The 27,304-nt window shown below is 36.7% G+C and overlaps 1 protein-coding gene across 1 annotated transcript; it reads right to left on the reverse strand.

Annotated features, from left to right (window-relative positions):
* Positions 1–1,838: 1,838 nt before the first annotated feature.
* LOC592086 (acetyl-coenzyme A synthetase, cytoplasmic) lies at positions 1,839–27,304 on the reverse strand. The gene is made up of 16 exons (XM_030983068.1): positions 26,899–27,304; positions 23,568–23,659; positions 22,543–22,646; positions 21,899–21,971; positions 20,336–20,411; positions 17,916–18,027; positions 17,187–17,302; positions 15,914–16,106; positions 14,465–14,598; positions 13,165–13,297; positions 11,229–11,285; positions 10,474–10,554; positions 8,084–8,192; positions 6,916–7,115; positions 5,905–5,950; positions 1,839–2,210 (listed from the first exon to the last, which is right to left on the reverse strand). The coding sequence occupies exons 1-16, from the start codon at positions 27,222–27,224 to the stop codon at positions 2,005–2,007; spliced, it is 2,058 nt and encodes a 685-aa protein (XP_030838928.1). The 5' UTR covers positions 27,225–27,304; the 3' UTR covers positions 1,839–2,004.

The raw sequence follows: 27,304 nt of genomic DNA on the forward strand, positions 1-27,304 counted from the left end.
TCACAAAGATCCTAAGTTGAACGTAACAATTATGGAAAGCTGTTAGCATCATTGAAAATATTTTGTAAAAGTTATTTCAAAAGGCAAAACTTGTTGATTAAAATCATTCATATTTTCTATTATCAAGGAGAATTCATGTTATTGCTTTTGGAATATTTAATTTTACGGCTTCAAATGGCTCTTCATAATTTTTAAGTCCAACTTAGAGTTAAGTTTGACTTAAGATCTTTGTGAAACACCCCCCAGGCCTGATAACTGATGCAATGAGACAAATTATGACTCTTATATGACAGACTACCCCAATTTCCTCATGTGTGATTATCGTACATGTATTTCTTACACGTTTATTTTTAGTTCAATCCTTATTTTCCTGTACCGGGTATATATATATATATATGCAATATGTATTCATGTTATTTGATTATCATACTAAAAAATGGAATATCTTTGCTGAATTTCAACAGAATATAGCATGTTTGACATGACAAAAGAAACAATAGAAAATCAATTTGAACAATGAAATATGTATAAACCCATACCTGTGAGGAATTATATACTTTCTTAAACAACAGATGTGTGGATTATCTAACATGGTTCTATGAATAAAGACTTTCAATATACATATCAATGCCATGAAAAAAACATCTAACTCGATTGTCTAATCATAAATGTCTTAATAATTCATCCCACAAGTTCACATAGATATAACCTCAATGGTTCTCATCTTTGATCTTTTTAATACTATTTAATAATAATTTCTGAAACTCTCAACAAATTTTCCCATTTTTGTTTAGGGCTAACGCACTATGATCATTGAACCTAAGCAAGTTTTCTACAAAAGTAAATGAAAAGAGAAGCTGAGAAAACTATCTTCTCAAGGCTTAGAAGAGATTAAACATCTTACAAAGAGTTTCAGCCCTACTGGCTCTCCGCAAATGAAATTTTCACTTCTGAAAGACTCATTAATTTTGTTTGATCCATATCGATTCCTTTGGCAAAAATTTTAATCAGTTGGATAAATGTTACACATGACAAAACAAGTATCATATCAATTCATTCATTGTTCTTCTACGGTTACATGTGCAGTTAACAAACAAATTATCCCTACCCCCTTGTAGATTTTGTTTAATGTTTTTTGTAACTCAACAATGAACCTTGGGCTGATTGAATTAGAGCCTTTATTGAATACTTTTAGATGTAAGCTTTAATATGTCACATTCTCAAGAAACAGAAATCTGGACAACTAAATTTTTTCTCATACTTATAAATTTACAAAATTGTGGCAAGGGTATGAATAATTAAGTTGTTGGCTGTATATCGCTTCCTTACAAGTCAAAAGAAAGAAACACTTGTCAATATGTAATTATAACCATTCATAACAGGATTACATAGAGGTGGGACATACAAGAATTACAAAATGAAGTTTGATTCAAATAGAAACATCAATAATAAAAAATAGAAAAAATGCTGACTAAGATATTATGGTAATTACTATACCTGTAATATCCAAATTTATTTGACATCACATTTCATGTGCCTTTCACTGAATCCTAAGGCAGTGTTTTCACTTTTAAACTTTATGCAGCAAAATATGTGATTCTTCGTGCACAAAACTTAATTTGAGATCATTAAAAAAAAAAAGAGATAAAATGTATCATTTGGATCAAAATCTTCTTGTTCTCCTCCGTACAAAAAATATGTTTTATGCATTTCTATGTTACTCAAGACACAGAGAGAGAGAGAGAGAGAGAGAGAGAGAGAGGGGGAGGGGGAGGGAGGGAGAGAGAGAGAGAGAGAGAGAGAGAGAGAGAGAGAGAGAAAGAGAGAGAGAGAGAGAGAGAGAGAGAAAGAGAGAGAGAGAGAATGGCTTGTATCCAGAAGAATATGTTAGAAGATAATGAGGATTTGTTTAATTAATATTACAAATACAGAGTGAAGAAGTCAGACAGATAACATTCACAAAGCAAGACTCTAATTTCAGCCTTTGAGAGTTGTACGAGGGAGTTAGGCTCGAAGCTCTTTGGGACGGTTCTCGAACAAGATGTCGACGACCGTGGAGTCGGCCATGGTCGAGACGTCTCCGAGGTCGTGGTCGTTGACAGCGATCTTCCGAAGGACTCGTCTCATGATCTTACCCGAGCGTGTCTTGGGAAGGCCAGGGGCATTGTGGATCACCTCAGGGGCGGCAAAAGGACCTATCTTGGAACGTACTGTGTGAATAAGAAAAAAAACATAGATTGAGGGGCGGCAAAAGGACCTATCTTGGAACGTACTGTGTAAACAAGAACAAAAAACATAGATTGAGGGGCGGCAAAAGGACCTATCTTGGAACGTACTGTGTAAACAAGAACAAAAAACATAGATTGAGGGGCGGCAAAAGGACCTATCTTGAAACGTACTGTGTAAACAAGAACAAAAAACATAGATTGAGGGGCGGCAAAAGGACCTATCTTGGAACGTACTGTGTAAACAAGAACAAAAAACATAGATTGAGGGGCGGCAAAAGGACCTATCTTGGAACGTACTGTGTAAACAAGAACAAAAAACATAGATTGAGGGGCGGCAAAAGGACCTATCTTGAAACGTACTGTGTAAACAAGAACAAAAAACATAGATTGAGGGGCGGCAAAAGGACCTATCTTGGAACGTACTGTGTAAACAAGAACAAAAAACAAAGATTGAGGGGCGGCAAAAGGACCTATCTTGGAACGTACTGTGTAAACAAGAACAAAAAACAGAGATTGAGGGGCGGCAAAAGGACCTATCTTGGAACGTACTGTGTACACAAGAACAAAAAACAGAGATTGAGGGGCAGCAAAAGGACCTATCTTGAAACGTACTGTGTAAACAAGAACAAAAAACAGAGATTGAGGGGCGGCAAAAGGACCTATCTTGAAACGTACTGTGTAAACAAGTAAATAACATAGATTGGAAATGATTGAAAACATAATATTGAATTGAATTGATTTATTGTCCATAAAAATGGAAATTCGTTGTTCACTGGTACAGGTGTGTTACAAACAATGTACACAATTATACAGATTATAAAACATAATAACAACATAATATCGAGGGGTCAGTGACACAAAGACGTAACTCCATTTTGGTTATTTTGAGAAAAAGTGGTTTATGTGTCACTGAGCACTTGAGCCTTCAGGAGTTAAGTCTATGTTTCACGAGCTATTGACTTCAATGGGTGTTGGGTGGAGTTAAGTCTTTGTGTTTCCTGGAAAGCCCACATTTTTCTGAACATTTTGATATCAAATACTCATTTTGGCAAAATATGGAGTTACGTCTTTGTGTCACTGAACCCTCGATATGTAGAATTATGTACATCAACACGTGATAATCAGACTTAATTTCTGATTTTATAAAGTCAAACTTCAAAAGTTTTTTCCTATCTTTCAAACAAGCCTAAGAACTGATTAAATCTAGCTTTCACCAAGAACTTCCCACATGGTTTATCACATGTGACTATGGGAGTTTAACTAAACACAGTGCAGACACGTTTATGCAAGACTCAAGTCTTGTTGTGTATATGTGCAAGGCTCAGATCAAGGGTACACTTAGATTGAACACTGGGAAATTTTTCAATTATCCAAAACCATGAGACCCAGAAACAAATTAGCATTTTTATATTACAAAGTATCATTTGGGGAAGCTCAAAACAAGGTTTCAGCTTCATTGAGTTCAAATTAAAGATTTTAGAGCAATTTTATGATGAAAAAAGGCCTATTTTCAGCACTTTTAATGTTACATTCAAAACATGCACTAATTGGTTACCAGATTTTTACTAATGGGATGCAAAACTTATGATTTTTTTCCATCTTGATGTAGAATCTATGTAATAATTAACATTTCTGTTGAGTTAATTCCTAGTATTTTACTTTCTTATTCTATTTACATGTGATACAATTTTTGTGATATGTACATAACTTTGGTGTCCTGCAAATTTCAAACCTTACTAACTGAAGAATGGTGTATAAATAATTGATTTATTTACAAGCTTGCAATGTTATAATGTTTAGTTTCACTTTATCTTTGATTTCCAATCAGATCATCTCATTCTGGGTCATGGTTTTAAAAATATTTAGATGTCTGTAAATGGAAAATGTTTGGTGTCCTGCAGTTATGTACATACCAGTGCACCAGAATCTATACAAGAACATATTGTATACTTTCAAAATGACAATGTAATGGTGTATATAGGTGAATGAAGAGCACTGATAACATTGGATTCCGCATTTTAACTTGTATGTGTTATTTAATCAACAATGAATGTGGACACCGAGTTATGTACGTGACAGTTATGAACGTATTCCATGTTTTGTTTTTCCAATAAGACCACCTATATTTAGTTATTTGTCATGGTAAGGTAGTAAAAAATGTATAAGACATACACACATCTGATTTGGTGAGAAGAATATTACAAAATATTGCAGTTTGAACTTTTTCATGTCATGTACATAACTAAGACACCATTATGAAAAGACACCGAGGTATGTACGTTACTACCAATCAAAAATTTGAAATAATTATTATAAATAAATTTATTTATTCCATACATCATGAATTGCACCCTTCTGCATTTCATTTAAACAAACATTTATTGAATTTAAGGAACAAGAAGTTATTATTTGAATGTAAAACTACTTACTTTTGGTGTCCACAGTTATGTACGATTAAGTACAGAAATCTTACATTTCAGTCCTGTAATAGTAGTTTACAAACTATTTACACATTGCAAATTATGTTTCATTCAGGAAACATATCATTCCTTCAATTGAAGTCGTTATCAGACTAATGCAAAACCTTATCTGACAATGAGGCAAAGAGAAAGCATGTAGAGAATAAGAAGTACTGTACATAACTTGGTGTCCATATTTGTTTTGGCCATATTCTAATAACTAAATTGAAAAAAGTTGATATGGCAATGGTTTTAAGTTTTGTTTACAGTATGTTTTAACATCTAATGTACTTTGTCAGAAAAAGTAAAATTATAAGGGAAATATCAGCATGAAACGGACACCGAGTTATGTACGTAACATTTTTGATGATGTGATATTTAGCTACTGATTGCCACTTAACGGCAATTTGTTAAGGTCTGATTTTTTAGCTATATGTTGCATAATGTTTGTAGATTACAAAAATAATGTTGCCACAGTCTATAATTGACTTTTAAAATTCACCTCATATGTAACACTTTTGTGCCCTTGATCAGAGCCCTGCACATATGTAATATTGAAACTTGTCTGTAATTAAGAAAACATGATCCTTAACAATGCAATGAACATTGCGTTCAGAAAAAAGCAATAAACAATTTTTTTTTTTGGTCTAAATAACTAAATGCCTTCTACATAGGCAGCAATAGGGAGATGAAATTTGGTCTAGTTTTACATTTGCTTGGTCAGCTCTAGATTTCTTTGCCTATAAACTGACTCACGCGGACCCAGGTTAGAAACTGGTTAAGTCTTGTAAGTCTGTGGATGGTGACATTAAAGCGACTCTGTAACATTGCCTCAGATTCTGAAACAAAATCCAGGATTTAGCTCTTGCTGCAATCGTAATTTATAAATCTTTAGGTCAGTCAGGAATCCCCTGACTTTTACAAACCGATCGCCTGTCTGATTATCAAGATATCTATGACTGGAAATTGAAATTTCATTTTTTGTTTTCCTAACAGTTTTTATAACACTTCAGTCTACTGGGAAAAATGAGTATGGTAAAACCGGTCACTCAAATATTTTTACTTTTTTAGTCACTTCATGGTCATTTTGAAGCGCAATTTTTTTTAGGGCTTCATGCATCTGAGATTTAACATTGTTAAACGATGCCTTTAAAGGTTGGCCCCCCGACTTAAATAAGCATATCAGATCGAAAAAATGTCTGTAACAATGGTCTCACCTTGTTTCTTGAGTTCTAGTATAAGCTTATCATTGAATTCTGCACCCTGTCATGAGTAAAAATAGGGGAAAACAAGGAAATAATGGATCAAAATTTAATGTACACTGAAAAGTACAAACATTCTTTGAACTTTGAATGTGAGGCTTGACTGAAATATATTCATCACCATCAGTGTAAACAAACTTACCTATCCGTAGACGAAAGACTTGATGCATGGCTGATTGTAAACAGTTAAGTCTTTTGTCAATTCTGCTTGTTGTTATGGCAGGCAGCCAGTGAAAACAAATTTGTTTGATTAAATTATGGAAATGCAAGCACTATTTTAAACAAACAGAAACATGTCATTCCTTGCTCAATTTTCCTGATTGAGGTGTAATATGAAAGGGCAGAAACTCAACTTTCTAGAAATGTGATTTTCTCTTTGAAATTCAGATACCGTCCGCCAAACAACTTTTTGGTTTCCTCTCTTCAAATTGATTTTACTCACTCATGCGTGAAATATGCGTCATATGAGTTGCATCAAATGAAAGAGGAGGATCTACAGTAAGCTTTCCAGATATGTGTCATTGATTAATTATAAATGTGACCAAGTTATGAAAAAACATCAATAACTCTCGGTTTCATTTTTTCTGGGACGCACTGTATTTCACAATTTGTTCTGCAATGACCTTTATCTGCTCATGCTCAGACTGCAACCGTGAACTGGCTTATTATCCTGAGATGTCTGAAACAGAAGTCCACTTCTATCATCATCAATAGTGATCTGTCAGTTTATGACAGGTTCAGTGACCCATTCAGAATTCTACATCAAGTGTCTCTCCAGGTACCTCGGTCTTGAGCCATCCGTTTCAGCATTTCATATCCTGTTGCTCCACATTCTGTGATTAAATCATCTAGAAAGCCTTTACGAGGTCTTCCCCTTTTCTTCTTTCCATGTAATTAACCTTCTATGACTCTGAACATCAAGCCATCATCATCATCATCATCATCATCATCACTTCTATAACTTACTTCAATAAGAGTTACAAAAGCGTAACAAGCCTCTCCCTTGGTCGGATGTGGGTACGCTACAGCGGCGGCTTCTGCTATCTTACTATGTTCAATAAGAGACGATTCAATCTCTGCCGTGCTCAAGAGATGACCCGATACATTGAACATGTCATCGATACGACCGGTGATCCAGTAATACCCATCCTCATCTCGCTTGCATCCTGGAGGTCAGAAAGAGAATAAGTTTCAAAGAATGCTCCTTAAAGGCATCGTTTAACAATGTTCAATCGAAATGCATGGCCCTACGTGTTATCAGTGTTTGTGATATGGTGTAATATTGAAGCCCTAATCGTTCTTCAAAATGATCATGAAGTGCCTCAAAAATGTAAAAATCTTTGAGTGACCGGTTTTACCATTCTCATTTCCCCAATAGACTGTAGTGTTATAAAAACCCTTAGGAAAAAGAAGAGTAAAATTTCAATTTTCAATCATAAATATCTTGACAATAATACAGGCTTGTAAAAGTCCATGAGATTCCTGACTGACCTAAAAGTTTAAAATTATGATTGCAGCACAAGCTAAATCAAGGATTTTGTTTCAGAATCTGAGGCAATGTTACCGAGTCATTTTAATGAAAAGGAATGTTACTGTGTCTCCAATATGCCTCCATCTATGAATAATTCATGACCATCTGATCTTTAACATCTGACTTCATGAACCCAATTTCTATCAACTTTTTCATTCATTTTTGAAAACTGCGTTTATAAAAGGTTGTCACCCGAGTAGTAGACTTTATCTATAGTTGTGGAGCGCCAAGTCTGACAGAGATGAGCGTTATACAAGAACGCACTACTATACAGAGTGGTGAAGTGTGATGTCATCAAAAATCTATTTTTGGAATTTCTCAAATTTGTCTTCATTTTCCGAAAGAGCATCAAAAATAATGTCCAAATGTCGAAAACCAATTGAATAGGCCAAGTATTGGCTGAGATATGACCATCTGAATAAATAGATTTCCTATAGGAACTCAGTGTTAAAGTGCTCTGGCTTGCAATATAACACTGAGTTCCCATTTGAAAATGAAGAAAAAATGAAGAAATTCCCAAAATGGATTTTCATTATGTCACAGCTTCAGAAATCTATTACTATCATTATCCTACATGAATAACTACTTGAGAGGAATTCTTACCATCTCCGGTCTTGTAGTAACCTGGGAATTGTCTGAAGTACGTACTCTCATAGCGCTCATGATCTCCATACACAGTTCGCATTACACCAGGCCAGGGCTGCTTGAATACCTAGTGTGTGGGGAGTACCACAAGGCAACATTTTATACACCTACATGTTTAAAGCCACATAGTAGTCAGCACCATTTGTATTGCATCTTAATTTCCTGACACCAGGGATCCGTTTCACAAAGCTTTTTTTTCAATGACAAAAAACAGTGACAATTCTGCTGATAACCAATCAGAGGCAAGGTTTTCAGTAGCTTAAAACAAAACTTGTCATTTGTCACTGATGACAAGTTTTGTGGAATGCCCCCCCCCCTGAATTGTTAATTAATGTGCCTGTGTGTGCGAAGGTCTCTGAAGCAGCAAACCCATGGTCTCACCAGAAAATACTCCCAACTTGCCTTAATATCTCGAGAGTGAGGACAATTTGATGTTAACCCTAATAAGGCCGGGCTATTTGAAGTCTTAGTAGGGCCGGGGGGGGGGGCCATTATGGCCCCCCCTCAAGATCTCGGCCGCAAAGCGGCCGATCGCCGCGAAAATTTGCACGCATGTCAAGTGAAGTGTAAAGAATAATATGATCATTTCAATTTTTTGAAAAATTCACTCATTTGCATATTTATGGTAATTTATGCAAATAAAGTCATAAAAATCACATTTTTACCAATAAATCATATATTATTCATATTTAAGCATTCTTTTTCACTAGATATATTCATTAGACCATTCTGAATAATAATAAGACAAAACTAGATGGAACTTCGACTGCGCGCAGTCGAAAATGATGCCTCCGTCATAGAGCAATTTTACAAACCAAAACAGAAGAAATTTTTCAAATTCAAGTTCAATTGTAATCCATTAAAAGGTTTTCAGAATATTGTGATTACAAGCTATTTTTGCATACATAATGAGCCCATGACCTTTGACCTTATGAACCAAGAATCTACTCAGTTCATTGGCTCTGCAAGAAACATACATGACCTAAGTTGGCAGGAATCCATCAATCGGTTCTTGAGATAACGCGATCACGAGCTGTTTTTGCATACATAATGTGCCCTGTGATCTTTGAACTTTGACCTTGTGACCCCTACATCTAATCAGTTCATCGGCTCTGCAAGTAACATACATGACCTAAGTTTGGCAGCAATCCATCAATCAGTTCTTCAGATAACGCGATCACAAGCTCGTTTTGCATACATAATGAGCCCTGTGGCCTTTGACCTTTGACCTCGTGACCTCAAAATCTAATCAGTTTTTTGGCTTTGCAAGTAACATACATGACCTAAGTTTGGCAGCAATCCATCAATCGGTTCTTCAGATAATGCGATCACGAGCTCGTTTTGCATACATAATGAGCCCTGTGACCTTTGACCTTTGACCTCGTGACCCCAAAATCTAATCAGTTCATCGGCTCTACAAGATACATACATGACCAAAGTTTGGCAGGAATCCATCAACCAGTTCTTCAGATAACGCGATCACGAGCTCGTTTTGCATACATAATGAGCCCTGTGACCTTTGACCTTTGACCTCGTAACCCCAAAATCTAATCAGTTCATCGGCTCTACAAGATACATACATGACCAAAGTTTGGCAGGAATCCATCAACCAGTTCTTCAGATAACGCGATCACGAGAACGGGACGTACGTACGTACAGACGTACGTACGTACGTACGTACGTACGGACGTACGGACGGACGGACAACCCGAAAACATAATGCCTCCGGCTACTTCGTAACGGAGGCATAAAAATTGGAAGAGCCAGCTTATTTCTTATGTTATCCCTTGTTTTGATAAATTTCTTATGTATTTCATTGTTTTTTTAACTTATGTATTTCATTGTTTTTGTTGTTTTATTTTATCTTTTACTACAATTCAACTATTTTGACTCCCAAAACAACCACCTAAGCTTTAAACAAGACCCAATAACCCATGTTTGATCTGCTTTTAGGAAAAATGACTTTGCCATACGTTTTGTACACAAATCACGAAAATGAGCGATTTTCAGGCTGACATGCGAAGACAAAAGGTCACGTGACCTTGTAACCGTAGGTCCGATTTTCAAAAAAATTATTTTAAAAGTTGCGCAAGACTCGAAAGAAAAAAGTCAGCGAGCGGCGGGGCGCCATCCATATGCGTTCCCGAGCAATCGAAAAAATTGTGGAGGGGGGGGCCATAATGGCCCCCCCCCCCCCCCCCCGGCCTTATTAGGGTTAAGTTGGGAATCCCTTACGAGTTAGGCTGTATACATCCATTTACTTTTATTGATATGTTATTATTGTAAATATGTGATGTCGTTGAGTTTTATTTTCAATTAATAAAAAAAGAAGAAAAAAAGTTGCTTACCAGATAACCCTCGCAAACTCCTTCTAGTTCCTCTCCTTTCTCATTCACCACAGCAGGTGCAATGCCGAAGAATGGGAATGTCTGTTACAGAAGACATAGAAAGAATTATTCTGAGCAGTTTTTCATAAATATTAAGCATATATCGAGGGTTCAGTGACTCAAAGACGTAACTCCATATTTTGCCAAAATTAGTATCTGATATCAAAATGTTCAGAAAAATGTGGGCTTTTCAGGAAACACTTAACTCCACCAACACCCCATTAAAGTCAAAGGCTAGTGAAAAATAAGGCCCAAGTGGACCTCTATCTTTAAACCACTTTTTTTTCAAAATGGCCAAAATGAAGTTACGTATTTGTGTCACAGAGCCCTCGATATATATACAGTAGAATGAATTGTTTTTTAACACAAGCTTGAGCAAGCAATCTTGATTCACTGGGTGCAAGCCAACATTTCCTCACAAATAGAAATTATTCCCAGGAAGCCTGACATTCAAAGCTAACCTATTGTCCTAATGGCGGACTAATGAATATAAATAAGTCAGAATCCCCTCTCAATATTGCTGCCACCTTGAATCTTAGAGCTTATATATGCAGCCCAACAGCCATACTGGTAGCTTCAAAAAGCACAATCCCAAAGATTATTATTCCCTTCTTCTTGATAATAATTCATTACAGTCTGTAAGCCCCGAGTCCACCCCCCCCCCCCTCTCCAACAAAAAAGGGGGGAGGAGGGGGTAAGAGATAAAAGACACTTACTGCTGAGCCAGGTTTCATAGGAGTTGCACCGGGGAGAGGGGTCAATGTGTGACCTCCCTGAGAACAGAAATAAAAGCACCAAATCATTAGTATACATATCAGCAAGAAGAATGTGAATGTATAATAAGGCTGTGAAGGGTAGTCGAATGCTCGAGTACCCGCACGGTTGACAACTACTCGGGTACGATTTCTCGTACCCGAATATTCGGCCGCAAATTTAGGCCGACGCTTACCCGTGCCTGGGTGAGCGGTGGCCGCTGGCATGGTGCCGTCGGTAAAAATGTTTCCCAACTCAAGCACTGTCAAACTCACCACTCAGAAACTGGGACCAAATGTCTGGATTTCTGCTTGGACTTGGAGGAAAATGGATTATTCTGCCATCTTTGGTTTTTAAAACAGCATTGTTCACTGTTATTATTATTATTAAATCGGCGCCTTCAACTGCAACTCAAAGTAAAATTGCATGCGTTTTCGGCGACAGAACTGGGATACTGCTCCAGTTGTTGTACTTTTTTTGGTGGACAGTTGCTAAAATCGATTTTGATTTATCATTATTGATTTACCAATTAGTGGTATGTATGGTGGTGGCAAAAAAAAAAAAATCAAAAAAAAAAAAAAATCAAAAAAAAAAAAAAAAAAAATCAAAAAAAACATGGCGTCCGAATACTCGAGTATTCGCTTGTAAGCATGGGAGTGTACTCGGGTACCTCATTACACTGTTGTGCACAGCCTTAATGTATAATGTACAAAGATTAGATTTTTGCAAGATCATCAATGTCAGAGAGGTTCCATATTTTCATTTTATTTATTTATTTATTTATGATATTTATACAGGGTGGCACATATCACAAATTGGGTGGTCTTCCATGAGGCCCTGTTTGGTAAGAATAACACAAATAACAGCAGCAAAAACAAAATAGATAAATACACAAGCATATAAACAGGTAAAATACAAATTAATTGGTATCCCCATGAAATAACTGATCATTCAAGAATTATCCTTGATCATTTACAAGAAATATGTGAATGAAAGTTTCAATTTGAATGTTTTTTTTTATAAATAAAAATGAAATAAAGAATAGATGATAACCACATATTTAAAAGGAAAAAAATGATTGAAAACTTTCATGGGTATTGTCATCCTCCTGCTCATCATCATCACTAACAGCATCACTAGAACCGCCAAAATCATCATCTTCATCTTGTTATTCTTCCAGTCCTCCTTTCTGTCATTATATTAGTCATGATCACTTCCACCACCAACTCAACGACCACCGTCATCACCACCACCAATACCGCCATCATCACATCTACATGTATGGTCGTCACCATCGCCATCATCACCATTGCCGCCGCCGCCACCAGCACTATCACCATCACCACTACCATCATCACCTCCACCATCATCATCATCAGCAGCAGCAGCAGCAGCAGCACCATCATCACCATCATCATCACCACTATTACCATCACCATCACCACCACCACCATCAGCAGCACCATCATCAGCAGCATCATCATCATAATCATCACCATCACCACCATCACCACTATCATCACCACCACCACCACCACTATCATCATCATCACCACCACCACCACCACTATCATCATCATCACCACCACCACCACCACCACCACCACCACCACCACCACTACCATCATCACCTCCTCCACCACCACCACCACCACCACCACCACCACCACCACCGCCATCATTAGCATCTCCACCACACCACCACATCCACCCGTTCTCCCTACTCACCGTTTCCGTCTTCCAGAATGTATCTGATATAGAGCATCTTCCATCACCACCACCATCACCACCACCACCACCACCACCACCACCACCACCACCACCACCCCTACCACCAGCACCATCACCATCACTAGCACCTCCACCACTCCATCACATCCACCCATTCTCCCTACTCACTGTTTCCGTCTGCCAGAATGTATCTGAGATAGAGCATCTTCCATCTCCTATGACGTTGTAATAGAAGAGCCAGGCCTCAGGGTTGATAGGTTCACCCACGGTGGCAAGGACCCGAAGTGATTTACGGCTGTACCTGTAGGACGGATGGACAAACAGACAATCAAGAGGTGTCGTGGTCGAGTGGATATGTCACCGGACTGTGGATCACAAGGTCCGTGGTTCAAGTCCCGCCACGGCACTAATGTCCTTTGGCAAGACATTGATCTACATTTGCCACTCTCCACCCAGGTGTTAAATGGGTAGCCAGTAGGATGCGGAAGTTAATGTGGTTAGATGAGCAAGTGTCTGCTTGTAAAAATGATGCCTGGATGGAATGCTCCCCAGGGAGTGGAGAATTTACATACATTGTTTGCGGTTAAGCCTGAATCCTATGACTGGGGTAATAATTTATATCTGTAAAGTGCTTTGAGAGGGCCTGCAGTCCTAAAAAGCGCTATATAAGAACGAACAAGTATTATTATCATCATATCAAGGGCTCCAAACTAGCCTTTTTGTTAGGGGGAACACTCTCTGCTCAGTATGTAAGAGTACATTTTATCAAAAATGTTAGGGTCCAGACTTGGATTTTGGGCACCCATGTCCCGGACACACATTAGTGTCAAGTCCTGTCATATATTTTCTGAGGTACAATCATTATGATTTTGAATACATATCGACACATCAAGAATAACTCTTTCTACTTTCAAAACTGGGCTTAAAACTCACCTGATGCTCAATGCATATTGTTAAATTTCAATGTTCTTTTTGTACAATACATGCAAAACAAACAATCACACTTTGCAACATTGAATGTACCTTGGCACCATGAAGTTGTGTGATCTAATGCAAGTTAACATTTAATATTTCTTTAATCTTAAGTATGATGAATATTAATTTAAATTAGTTGTATGCGCCTTGAGCATCTCTAGAGATGGATATGTTGCGCTTCATAAATGTTGTTATTATTATTATCATTACAGGTATTTGTAAAGATAACATAAATCCATCCATTCATACACAATTTCCCCAAAAGTACAATAGATATTTTAACTAGGAAGAAAGATTTCACAATTATTCTACTTTTTCTTTATCAAATGTTTTATTTTTTGTATTGACTTTTCTCTCTTTCAAATGTAATAATGTTTCGTATACAATTTTTCCATTGTATTGATTTATCATGATCATAAATGTATTTTTTCCAATGGTGTTGTATTTATCTACAATCTGCAGTATTTCCTGTCGGACACCTTGCCTTACTTACTTCTTAACAGGTGCTTCACCGTATTTCATGAGCGTTCGTATGAGAGTTGGCGCTGTGTACAGGATCGTGATGTTGTATTTATCTACAATCTGCCAACATCTTGACTCATCAGGGTACAGCGGTGCTCCTTCAAACTACAATATTGAAACAAGATAAAACAAGCATTAGGGATACGATCAGGCCTAAAAAAAATTGTATTGCCCTTTGCGACCGACCCCAAAATCTTTAAATCTACGGTCTGCATTTTAATAAAAAGTTTCTGTTTTAAACATTTTTTTAGAGAAAAAAAAATATTAGAGCATTCAAAACTGAAAACTATCAGCCCAAAGAGGGAGAGAAAAAAAAAGAGAAGATTTTCGACCGACCGACCAACCCATGTTATGGCACCTAAAGGGCAATACAACATATTTTTTCTTTAGGCCTCATAATGATAATGACAATAATAATGATGAAAGTAGTAACAAATCAGAGACGTGCTTGAAAACTAATGACAGAGTTTCGAAGCACTTTTTGCTTGATCAAAACTTAGAACTTGATAAGTTTCTTATCCTTTGATTCCAATATTTGTTCGTCTGTCATCACACTTTTGACTTTTCAAGAAGAAAAGAATATCTGAAAGAAACTCTCAATTTATTCTTCTAACTAAGCCAAAGTGGACTGCCCTATCTTTGTATAGCCAATATGCCTTCTAATTCATAATGAAGTCAGTTTAAAAGAAATGAAATATGAAAGAAATCAATAAGTTCTGCCTGCACCTCAACTGAAAAGAAGTAAATCAAAAGGTCTGCCTGAAATACACTAAAAACTACATTCAAAGGGTGATTCTTTGTATATCTCATGGGACAATCATAACATTGACTGTACAAACAAATGGTTAACAACTAACACATGGTTGTAATAAAAGTGATACCACAAACATATTTGTCAATAGGCATATAAAGCCATTTTTTCCTCTTTTTTAAAGTTTGGGTGGTAACAAATGATCAATAAAAATATTGAATGGTACACAACTCTCTTAATCATCCTAAAGTCTCTTTTAGATTTGACGCAGCAAAACCATTGCGGTCTTTTTATGATGGCTTAAAGTGAAACATTTCTGTATCTTCTAATACAGAAATTAGCGAATATGCGCAGGACCTTACGTGGTGTGTAGTTGCCTATCATTTACACATTTAAAAAAGCAGCTGCTTTTTTAGGCTGTTCACCACGCCATTTCTGAACAAGCCTTAAAGTCCCACCGCACTAGTTTGGCCAGGAGGGATTAAACCTCCCTGCATGGTCACTAACAGGTGGTTATCTCATCAAATCTGTTCTCATTTAACATAAGAAAAAGGGGACCGTGGGGGGGGGGGGACCAATGGTAACCGCTTAGGCATTGTTTGCTATAAAGAGGGCGCAAGTAGCTATAAGTCCTGCAGTGGGGATTTAAAGAGAATGTTGATATCCTACCATAACGCTGGTAGCTCCATTGGCCATAGGACCATAGCATACATAGGTATGTCCTGTAATCCAGCCTATATCAGCTGTACACCAGTAGATATCATCCTTATGATGATCAAATGAATACTTGAATGTTGTAGCAGCATAGAGCAGGTAGCCCATCTGAGAGTGGACCACTCCTTTAGGTGTACCGGTTGAACCGCTAAAAGCAATTAAAAAGGATCAATTATTATTGTTATAATCATTATTTATACACCACGCTTTTCCCAGAGCGGCCCAAAGCGCTTACCAGAAGAAGAATCCTACAAAAACTGAAAATGAAAACTTACAAAATCCTAAAAATCTGGATTACAAAAAAGAAATGTTTTAAGTCCCTTTTTGAATGAAGAGACAGATGGTGATTGCCCGAGTATTAAAGGTAGCCTATTCCAATATTTAGATGCAGTTACAGTGAAAGTCCTACCTCCAGCTAGTTTCCGTAATAATACAGTCAAACCTGCTTTAGTGACCACCTGTCTACAAAGACCACCTGTCTACAAAGACCACATTTTATGTTTCCCTTAAAATCGTTTCTCATTGAAACATGCACTGAAGTAACCTGTCTACAAAGACCAGTTTTTGTGTTTCCCCTGGGCGGTCGCTACAGACAGGTTTAACTGTACTAATATTGGCTATTTATACAGCGCCGGTATCCACCAGGCACTAGCGCTCATGGCACTGTACATACAAATTAGCAAAACAAAAGTAAAAGTACATTAAACAAAGGATTTACAATCATAAATTTACAATCTAAACTAATTCCAGAAGGATAAAATCAAAAATCAACGCATATGTTAAGTTGAAAACACTTCGTCCCTCAAAAAAGATGTTAAACGGAGGCCCCGTGTGGAAGAGAGTCACAGCCTCTGCACGTTAAGAACCCACAGCAATATTTGTATAAGAGTAGGAGGAAACCCTGGTGTGTGATCCACCTGCACACCCCCAATCAGATATACCGGGAGGAGAGACCCAACGTTACAGTCATACAGTTGGTTTTTCGCCTCCCAGACACAGGTGACGCCAAATACTTAATAATAATAATAATAATAATAATAATAATAATTTCAATTTGAGACAACAATCCCCCTCCCCTTCCCCAAATCTAGGACATCTAACCCCTGGTCACCCTCAAAAATCCCCCCCCCCCCCCTCCACCCCTACCTTAGACTACATGTACTGTTGATATGATCCTACAAAGAGGCAATATAGATAAGTTGGTGATTACTACCTAGTGTGAACTCACCTTGTGTACAGCATGAATAGAGGATCCTCAGCATCCAACCAGACTGGTTCACACTTGTCACTTGCTCCTTCCATTACATCATGCCACCATACATCACGACCTTCATGGAAATCAGTCTGCCACATGAAACATAGACACAGGCATTCCACATGTAGGTCAAAGGTCATTGTTCATAGTGTGATGTCAAACCACAGATACATGTATTAATAATGAAATACACGATGGTAACATCTATGAATAAATTACAAAGAACAAATACTATATGTAGTCATCAAAACATTCCTGCAAGTTTATAAGAAACTCTATTAACAAACAAACTGTGAGTACAGTAATGAGAAATTTAGACTGGGAAACCAAGGTTCTAGTCTTCAACGATTGTGATTTCCAGCAAGACTTGTTACTTCATTTTTATATTTCTTGTTTAAACAACACATCTTCAGTGTAAGGCATGAAAAAATAATTAAAAACCGATTCAACCCAGGATCTTTTGAAATGCAATTTAACTACAGAACTTAGAGCCAGTCTATACTAGTTTGGCCAGGAGGGATTAGACCACCCAGCGTGGTCACTGACTCATAAGCTCAGCTCTCAATTAACATAAGAAAAAGAGGATCATGGGGGATCAATGGGCACAGCTTAGGCATTGTTTCCTGTATAGAGGGAGCAAGTAGCTACAAGTAGTACAGTGTGGCTTTAAGACTAGTTACAAGAGTGACACAACAAACTAACCGTGAGCGAGTAGCATGGACGTTTGGCTACCGGTGATGATCTGTCACCATTGCTTGAAGCCTCAGCTGATCCAAGATGACGTACTACAAACACTTTCTCTACAGTGAAGTCCCTGGAAAGGGAGAGAGAGCAATAATAATATTAACAATAATAATAGTTCATTCTTATATAGCGCTTTTCAGGTCCGCAGGCCCTCTCAAAGCACACAATATATGCACATTCTCCACCCCCTGGGGAGCATTCCAGCCAGGCATCATATTTACAAGCGCACACTTGCTAATCTAAACCACATTAGCTTTCGCATCCTACCGGGTTCCCATTTAACACCTGGGTGGAGAGTGGCAAATGTAGATCAATGCCTTGCCAAAGGACATTAGTGCTGCAGCGAGACTTGAACCGCGGACCTTGTGATCCACTGTCCGGTGACATATCCACTCGACCACGACACCTCTACAATAATAATAATCATTCATAGTCACATGTTTGTTTGTTTGTTTTATTTCTGTATAAAAGACAACATGCATTCAGTAATATAATAACAAATAGAATAATGAATAACAAGATAAAATAAACGGCTGGATAGCCCATATTCAGCGGTATCAATATGATACCGCTGGTCTTCCATGGGGACCAGAAATGATACAGTAAAACAATACAATAAATAACAATACATTAACAAACGACAAAGAAAAACGACAAAGAAAAATGGCAAAACATAAATTCTCAAGCATAATATAGTAAGAAATTAAATATCCAGGACCAGTATAGAGAAAAGAAACTGGTATTTATAGAAAGAGAATTGTGTGAAGTAAACTTATAAATTAATAACTCAAAAGTCTCTTGAATGAAGACAATGTATCACAGTTGCGTAACGCCAATGGTAATACGTTATACAATACTGAGCCTCTATATACAAAGGTTCTTTTACAGTAATTTGTCCTGGGTTTAGGAAGGGCAAGATTAAATTGACTTTGAAGTGTGTATCTAGTAGCTCTAAAAGAAACATTTTCATTTATATAATTAGGAGTCAGGCCAGGCAGTATTTTAAACATCATAACGTGCATGTGTTTAGTACGCCGTAGGGACAAAGTATCCCATTTTAGGATATCATGCAATTGTTGATTGGATATATATGACTGCCAATTTATCTTCAAAATGATCCTCCCCGCTCTATTCTGTAGTTTCTGTAACCGATCAAGATATTTATCAGAAGATGACGACCACACATTGCCTGCATACTCAAAATGCGGGAGAATAACAGATTGATTTATAATTTTCAAACATGTGACCAAAATCCTAAAACAATAGTTGATTTAAACCTAATTCGTCAGAACTAATATCTTGTAGCACAAGTCTCTCAATTTGGATTCCTAGCTAAATAATCTTACCCCCAACAGACCAAGGGTAATCATTTTGAATGAGAGTGCATCATTTTCAGAGGTCAAAATCAGGTCTTTACGTGTGTGACCACTCGAAAAGGGCTCTTTTTAATGTCTCTGTAAAACATTATGGTTGGGGAATGATTTATGTTGTCGGAGAAAGTCAAATTGTTTTTCTTGTTAGAGATTGGTAATTTAATACAAAAATAATAACATGTCATCTGATTCCAGCAATAATGGATGGTTACGTGTGTGAACGTTTGTTAACTTGGAATGGTTCCAATATGTTTTTTGAGTTAGATATGGAACAATCTCTACGCACTTTTAAGGGACTTGGTAACATTGTTCAGATGGGAGAAAATGGTGCAGTCGGGCGACTTATCCACTAGATCACAACACCTCTAAATTTCCAGGGATTTCAAACTTTCTTAGAGGAGGAAAAGCTAAATCGGTTCAGAATCATAGCGACGTCAGACCAATTATATGAATGTCTACGCTTTGAAGCTGACGGGCTTTTATTCTGAGTATGTTAGTAGTCTTATCATTATTCAGAACTTGAATCGAGAAGATTATATCGGTTTGAATTTCCATATCTCATATAATTGCAATTTCTTCTAAAATCGGATCGCAGGAGGGGTGTGTAGTGTGCGGTGTGCTAAAGAGTAAATTGAACAAATAATGTATTGATACTGTACTCTCTACTTCCTGTTTTACATTTCAAATATAATCTTTGTGGGGTAAGTCTAGTGGATTAAGCACTCGACTTGAAATTCAAAGGTGGTGGTTCGATCCCCGATACGGCACTAATGTCCTTTGGCAAGGCATTAATCTTCATTTGCCACACTCGACCCAGGTGAGGTGAATGGGTACCTGACAGGAATTCATTCCTTGAAATGCAGGAGCGCTGTAATGGCAGCTAGGCTATAAAGCCGGGGTAATAATCAATGCGCCTCGGAATAGAATTTATCTAGATAGACAGCGCTATAGAAATGCCTATAATTATTATTATTATTATATTTTTTAAATTAAGTGCACACTTACTGCTTCTTGCAGAGGGTGACGGCTTCGTCTGAAATCTGTTTGAGATTGACCAATTTAGTTCCTCTGTATACACCATCTAGTACAGAGAGTCAATATTAATGATAATAATAAGTACCGTAATAACAACAACAAAAGCAACATTACAACAACGACACCACCATTAATTGTGAATTCTTCATTTGTCTGGAGATGGATTGTGTTATTTCGTAGGTTCTAAATGAAACACAACTCAAAATAGAAACACAGAGAATTAGGGTGTGGCTGCTGGGAAGGTTTTATAATCAAGACTCACTGATTCAACGCACAATTTATGCATACATGAAATCAACCAAATCACACTATGAACATGACGGATAAAGAAAGCAGACAAAATATACAGTTCCTCATTCTACCCTCCACAATTGCTATGTCAGACAAAGGAACATCCCTTCACTGTGTAGAACATGTGAATAGGTATGCATGTGACACCTGTTCTACAGATTTTTACATAACAGCAGTGAAGAGATGGTCCTTTGTCTACCATAGCAATTGCTGAGGGTAAAATGAGGAACTGTATATTTTGTCCGCTTTCGTTGTCCGTCATGTTCATAGTGTCAACAGGGTATCAAAGAATGTGAACATATGGGAGTGGCACTATCGAGCTATGGGCAAACACGATAGTAATGGCATCTGAACATACATATAAGAGCATGAATAATCGATCAGACTTGGGCAGGGACTTGACTTAATAATTAGCATACATTACATGACAGTAAGGTTGTACAATGTCTAGACACAACAGATTGCGTTTTAAAAGATTCCCTGTTGACAATAATAATGCATTTTGCAACATTTTACTTTTGACTTGGCCCCATATTTAGGTGCACTGCACATTCCATGATTACATAATCTTTACAAATGGGGCATCGTTGTAAAGGGGAATAAACAGGCTTTTCAATGATACCAATGTCAAATACGATAATATAGCAACGAGAGAGATATATTAATGCTCAAACTTGAATTGCAGACCTTTTTTTAAGGAGTTTAGGTACCGGTACTTATCTGCTAGTTAAAAGTAAACACCAGTTTTGGAAACGCCCACCTCTCATGAAATGAAATGCTTTTAATATTACCAATCATGTGAAAGAATTTGTTTTGACTAATACAGAATTATACAAATTCTGCCGAGAAACCGCCTACTAATTGATATATTTGGTAAAATATTATATCTATTTGGACCTGATAGATATAACGCACATGTTGCGCACGTGTCGCGCAGTCCCATATACATCTTTCTGTGTACAGTGCTTGTAACTTTACCAAGACTGGGCCGAATTTCTTATCATTTTGATGACTCCAGAACCTTGCAGTACACACCAATACTTATATGCTAGATGATCAACCTTTTCTGATCGATTCCACAACGTTTCTTTCACAATGCAATCACATGACCAGAACTGGTCTTTATCTTTAAAAGATACAGAAATGTATGTCATTTTACTTTCTGCAGTGGCTTTTGAGGCAGTTACAGCATCACGTGTGAATGAGTCTGTACAATGTTGTACAATGTTTTACTTTTCCTACCTGCTGTGATAAGGATAGAGGATTTGGCATCCAACATTCGGCCAGAAAGAGAGTCCGATGAAAACCCTCCAAACTGCGAAAAAGAATTAAAAATGTATGACTATTGTACAGAAGTCTCATGAATAAAATGACTTTATAGTTCATTGTTTCAAATGCTATGAGAAAGAGATCGAAGTCAATTCAAAGAAACAATACCGAAATGCAAAATTTTATTCATACTTTCAAGATTTATTCTATAAAGTTCTGAACCATAATTCACTTCAGATGCTCTCCATGAGTCATTTTGCGTTATGTCACCAATTGATAACGCCTTTTAACAAGATTGACACCCAGAGGGCTTTTTTTCCCCTCTTACGACCTGAACAACACATGGTTATTTTATATATATGATCTCGTTATCTATCTTTTGCATTTTTTTCGTATTTAATTATTATGTCATTTATGTATATTTGTGTATAGTTAAGTATTATACCATCAACTAATGAGGAGAGCCTCCTACAGAAACTCAGTTTCTTTTGGTAATCCTCAAGCATTAGTTGATGGCTTTTTTTCCTGTTATTGTATTTATTATTGTTGTGCTCTTTGTTGTTATACTTCTTTATGTTCCTGGAAATGAAATAAAATAAAAAAATTCACTGACTCACCACAATGGAATGCATAGCTCCAATCCGAGCACAAGCCAACATGGCTATTACCAGCTCTGGGATCATGGGCATGTAAATGGCTACACGGTCTCCTTTCTTTACACCTGTCATAGAAAAAGAACAATGTTGAAAGTACATTTTATTGGCAAAGCTACATTGTATACATATACAGTCAAAGTTGTCAAACCTGCTTTAGTGACCACCTGTCTACAAAGACCACATTTTGTGTTCCCCTTGAAAATGGTTTCTCATTGAAATGTGTACATATGCCTCAGTCAGACCTTTGCTTATTTGGCTTGTGTATTGCTGCATATTTATGGCAAGCCATTATAGGAATAAATGTTAAAATGGCTTGCCATAAATACGCAAGCAAAATACGCAAAGGTGTGACTGAGGCATAAAGGAACGTGTCTACAAAGACCAATTTTTGTGTTTCCCTTGGGCGATCGCTATAGACAGGTTTGACTGTACATACAATATGAAACACATTTCATAATTTTTATTCCACAAATATTGCACATATTTTTTAAATTATACCTTGGAAGTTCATACAAAAAAACTCATTTGCTGGTGTAAAAGTATGAATATGATGAATTAAATTTTGTGTTAATGAGTTTCAGAAGAGCCTCTACGCAACGTTGGAAATATTCTCCTGGCCTTCATATCGGTCAGTTGTCACTTAGTGCCAAGTGTCATTTCTGATAAGTTTAATAATGCAGCATTCATACCCTATAAGATAAAGAGATATACATGTATACAATTAATTGTATCCCCCCCTCCCTCCCAATAAATAAATGAAATAAAAATAATAAGTCAATAAATCAATTAATAAAATCAGAATAAAAACCAAATATATAATTTAAAAAATAATAATAATCTCTCCTTCAATCATATTTTGGCAATCAATTATAACTTAAAATTCATTACAAGATACAACTACTGTAACTGAAGCAAAAATGGATATTATTTCTAGAATAGTCAAATTAATTTCTATATTTATGACAGGGTCCTGGATGTCGACTTACCATGTTGCTTCAGGACGTTAGCAAACTTGCAGACCCCTTTGAGAAGCTGACCGTAGGTGACCTTTGAACTGTCATCTGGATCATTGCCTTCCCTGGAAATAACAAAATATAAAAAACAAGACTTCTTATAAAGAGTTGATATTAATCAGAACTTATTTGCAATTGATATTGATCGCAACTTATTTGCCATTGATATCGATCGCAACTACAGGTGTAAAAAGAGATCAGACTGTAAACTTGCGATCAATTGGAGGACTTGCGATCGATTTGAATCAATCGTAAGTCTTTTCGAGACAGGGCCCAGATATCATGGGCTACATTTAACACATGCAATGAAGTAAAACAAAAACGAGTCTTTACTCTTTACATATAACATATAAATGCAGTCTGCAACTGGCATATATTCAAGAAAATATATTCAAACACAAATCAGTAGTCACCTGTTCAAAACTGCTTTTGATTAATTCAATATTTCCACATTTCATATTCTGTATGTATGCCATTCATGTACATGTATATTTCCTTAAAGTGTATATTTCTACACATGTCCACTTATTTGTTTCAATGTACATGTACATGTAATACTCTAGTCTTAATAAATTGTTCATGCACTCTGTATTACATTCACATGTAATTATAGTTTAATCTTTCAAGTTCACTTTCAGCACCTTGGGCCTAAATATAACATTGAAGCACTATTTGCTCTTTGTGTAAATAACAATTGTTAATGTTTTTGTTAATGTTAGTCTACTATATAAATATATCTTGGTCAATATTTGCGTCTATGTTCCGTTTTAGTCCTCAAAGAGAGAACCGATCAACCAAAAACATGAATCAATATCATGCCACATTCATTATCACCATACAAATAGTCTGATCATATAAAAAAAAATTTTATCATGATAAATTCATTGTAACACGTGCAGTCAGCATGTACAAAACATGATTTACGAGCATTACACCTGAATTGAGTTCATTAGTTTGAACTTGAGATAAATTCACATGGTAGACTATGTATTTTCGAAACCATAGACAACTAGACTGACAATTGTTAATTTGATTTTTAACTGTTTTTAAAATTCATGTGGCAGGTTTATATAGCCGATGAATATTTCTTAGTTTTGAATGCTTTAATACACTTTTTTCTTTCAAAAAAAAATGGTAAAAACGCAAAGAGCAATACAACATCTTTTTCTTTTCATAGTCCTGATGTATACACAGCTGCCTGTGTGGTGTGTAACCCATACATCATACAACTAAACATGTACTACACATAAAACCTAATCACTTCAGGAGAAATTAGCATACAAAATTGATTTTCCAGCTTATAGAGCTGTCGAGCGGCATGCAATTAGATCATTTCATCAGTCATGGATAGTAGTCTAATACATCAGTATACACTGTACATACATGTACATGTACACTATTACAAAGCTGTTGAGACATTTTGGCAATAAACAAGTTGTAAATTTTACAAATGTACAGGTACATGTACGGGTGCAATGTTCATATTAATGCAAATTTAGACCTTTGAGTTGTCAGATAATTTTTTAACCTCTTTAAACAATAAATAAAATAGTAGGGCTACAGACAGTGAAGCTGGATTGTTTTTCATAGACTTTGCCATACAATCAAATAGATTTTGCATTACGGTATAGAGCTTGAGCTTGTACTTGTTGAGAACTTGAGATCGTTTTCATTTTGCCCTGGATTACCATTGCTGACTAATGATGTAGTAATAGGAAGCCATAAGTGATCTAGTCTGGTCATCTTAAGAGTGTAAGATGTTAAAGCTAAGTGGTCAAGGCCACATACAAAAAGGATGAAAATTTAAAAATTGTTTTCTTTGCAGGTAGACGAATACAGTTTGGTGCTAATGTGTTAGAGGTAAAATGTCAGAGGTTTAAAAAATTTAGGGGTTTGAATTTAGGGGTAAACATTTTAGGGTAAAAATTTTAGGGGTAAAAATGTCAGAGGAAAAATGTCGGAGGTAAAAATGATCTTTTGATCTGAAATTTTGCTCTGCTATGGATAAATTCACAAACAAGTTTTATAGGGCTTTTCCAATTCATTGTGAGTCACGTGACTCAAGTCGACATCTTGCTTCAACCTTGAGTCAGGCATGCTATATTACAGTGTACCGGTAATACATTTTAACTGTATGTTTTTGTGTGTTTATTTTCAAGACACGTCTTTCTTCAGCCACTCCTGTAAAGACATTCAAGGTTATATTAATGTGTTCAAAACTATTCACTCTCTTAGCCTGACTTCCCGCAAATAAAAATCTGTATTTTCACACAAAGGCACTACACAATGCACATACAACCAGCAGAAGATATCATGACTTTCCGGTGTTAAAGTTTTAAAACATCCTGGTAACATTTTCATTTCCATATCCTGGTACCTGTGTACACATCAGTCGATTCAAGTTTCAAGTCAAACTGATATCAAGTTCAAAATTCTTCTTCACGCGTCTAAAACCCGTTGTCTTAAAAAAAATACTTTTCCCCATCTTCCCTCTCTTTTCCTTTTTCATCGTTGTCATCATCATCGAGTAGCCTGTAATTGATGGTCACTACGTCTGCCATCGTCACTAGAGAAAGTAACATTACTAGTGTGCTTGCGGTAGGAGTCAGGGAAGGTCAAAATGTTTATTCCACCAGACTTTGTCTATATATAAGTATAAGCCTTTTGATATTTTTCACAATAAAGTAATACTGATAGATTGATTCAAATTTAATCCATTTAGCCATTTTCCCATTTTCTAGGAATTTTTAACCGAGTATAATAATAATAACTCACATTTATAATGCGCCTTATACTTTGTTTCTATAGGCGCAGCACATTACCCCGGTCATCGAATTCAGGCTTATCCACAGCACAATGTATGCATCATTTTCCACTCCCAGAGGAGTGTAAGGCAAATTCTTCTTCTTTTTCCTCTCTGCACTTCCTCCGGCCCTCTGCTTTTCACTGCCTACACTGTAGTCTGTAAGCACACAGACTTGGACATTGTGTCCTGACAGAAGATTTAAGCCAGCAATTTGAGGAAAATTACATGCATTATTTCATAAATATTTTGTAAAAATTTGTCAGACAATATCATAAAAGATAAACATTTATTATGGCTAGTGTTATTCATTATGCTTTAAATAGGACAAGTTCAGCTTCTAGCGGCATGCATCTTCAATGAGTTTGATGACAATAAACCATTTCATTTCAATCAATTCCATTTAAATCATCACATTCTCTAAGCACGATCATATCTTCCAGGTTAAAACTTAGATTTGAACTCTTGTCTCCTGTTTTCTTTATAACTTTTCCATCTTACCAATAGAAAGCAATGCGATCACCAAGACCATTTTCCACATGACGATCAAGAACATTGTAGCAGACATTGGTTGTAGCTCCCTGGAACCACTTCACGAACACCGGCCCGTCATTCACATTGAAATTATACTCCAAGAACTTGCCCTCCGTCGGTGGGGTTTTGAAGTAAAATTGCTCCGCTATTTTACTCCAGAATACCTCAGGTTCGTTGATAGATTGATCGTAGAGTTTCTTGTAATCTTCGATCGACTTAACGTGTGCATTTTTCTGCAGTTCTGGGTTTGGATGGTACAGCCTCGTCGCCTGATCGCCACTTGCGCTCGCCATGATTGCATGCAGTGTATGAATGAAAATTAATGTGCAAACAATGGAATTGTACCTAGTTGTACCGTGCACGCCGAGCTAGC

Source organism: Strongylocentrotus purpuratus, unplaced genomic scaffold (assembly GCF_000002235.5).
Source record: "Strongylocentrotus purpuratus isolate Spur 01 unplaced genomic scaffold, Spur_5.0 spur5_scaffold_13, whole genome shotgun sequence".
Lineage (NCBI taxonomy): Eukaryota > Metazoa > Echinodermata > Echinoidea > Camarodonta > Strongylocentrotidae > Strongylocentrotus > Strongylocentrotus purpuratus.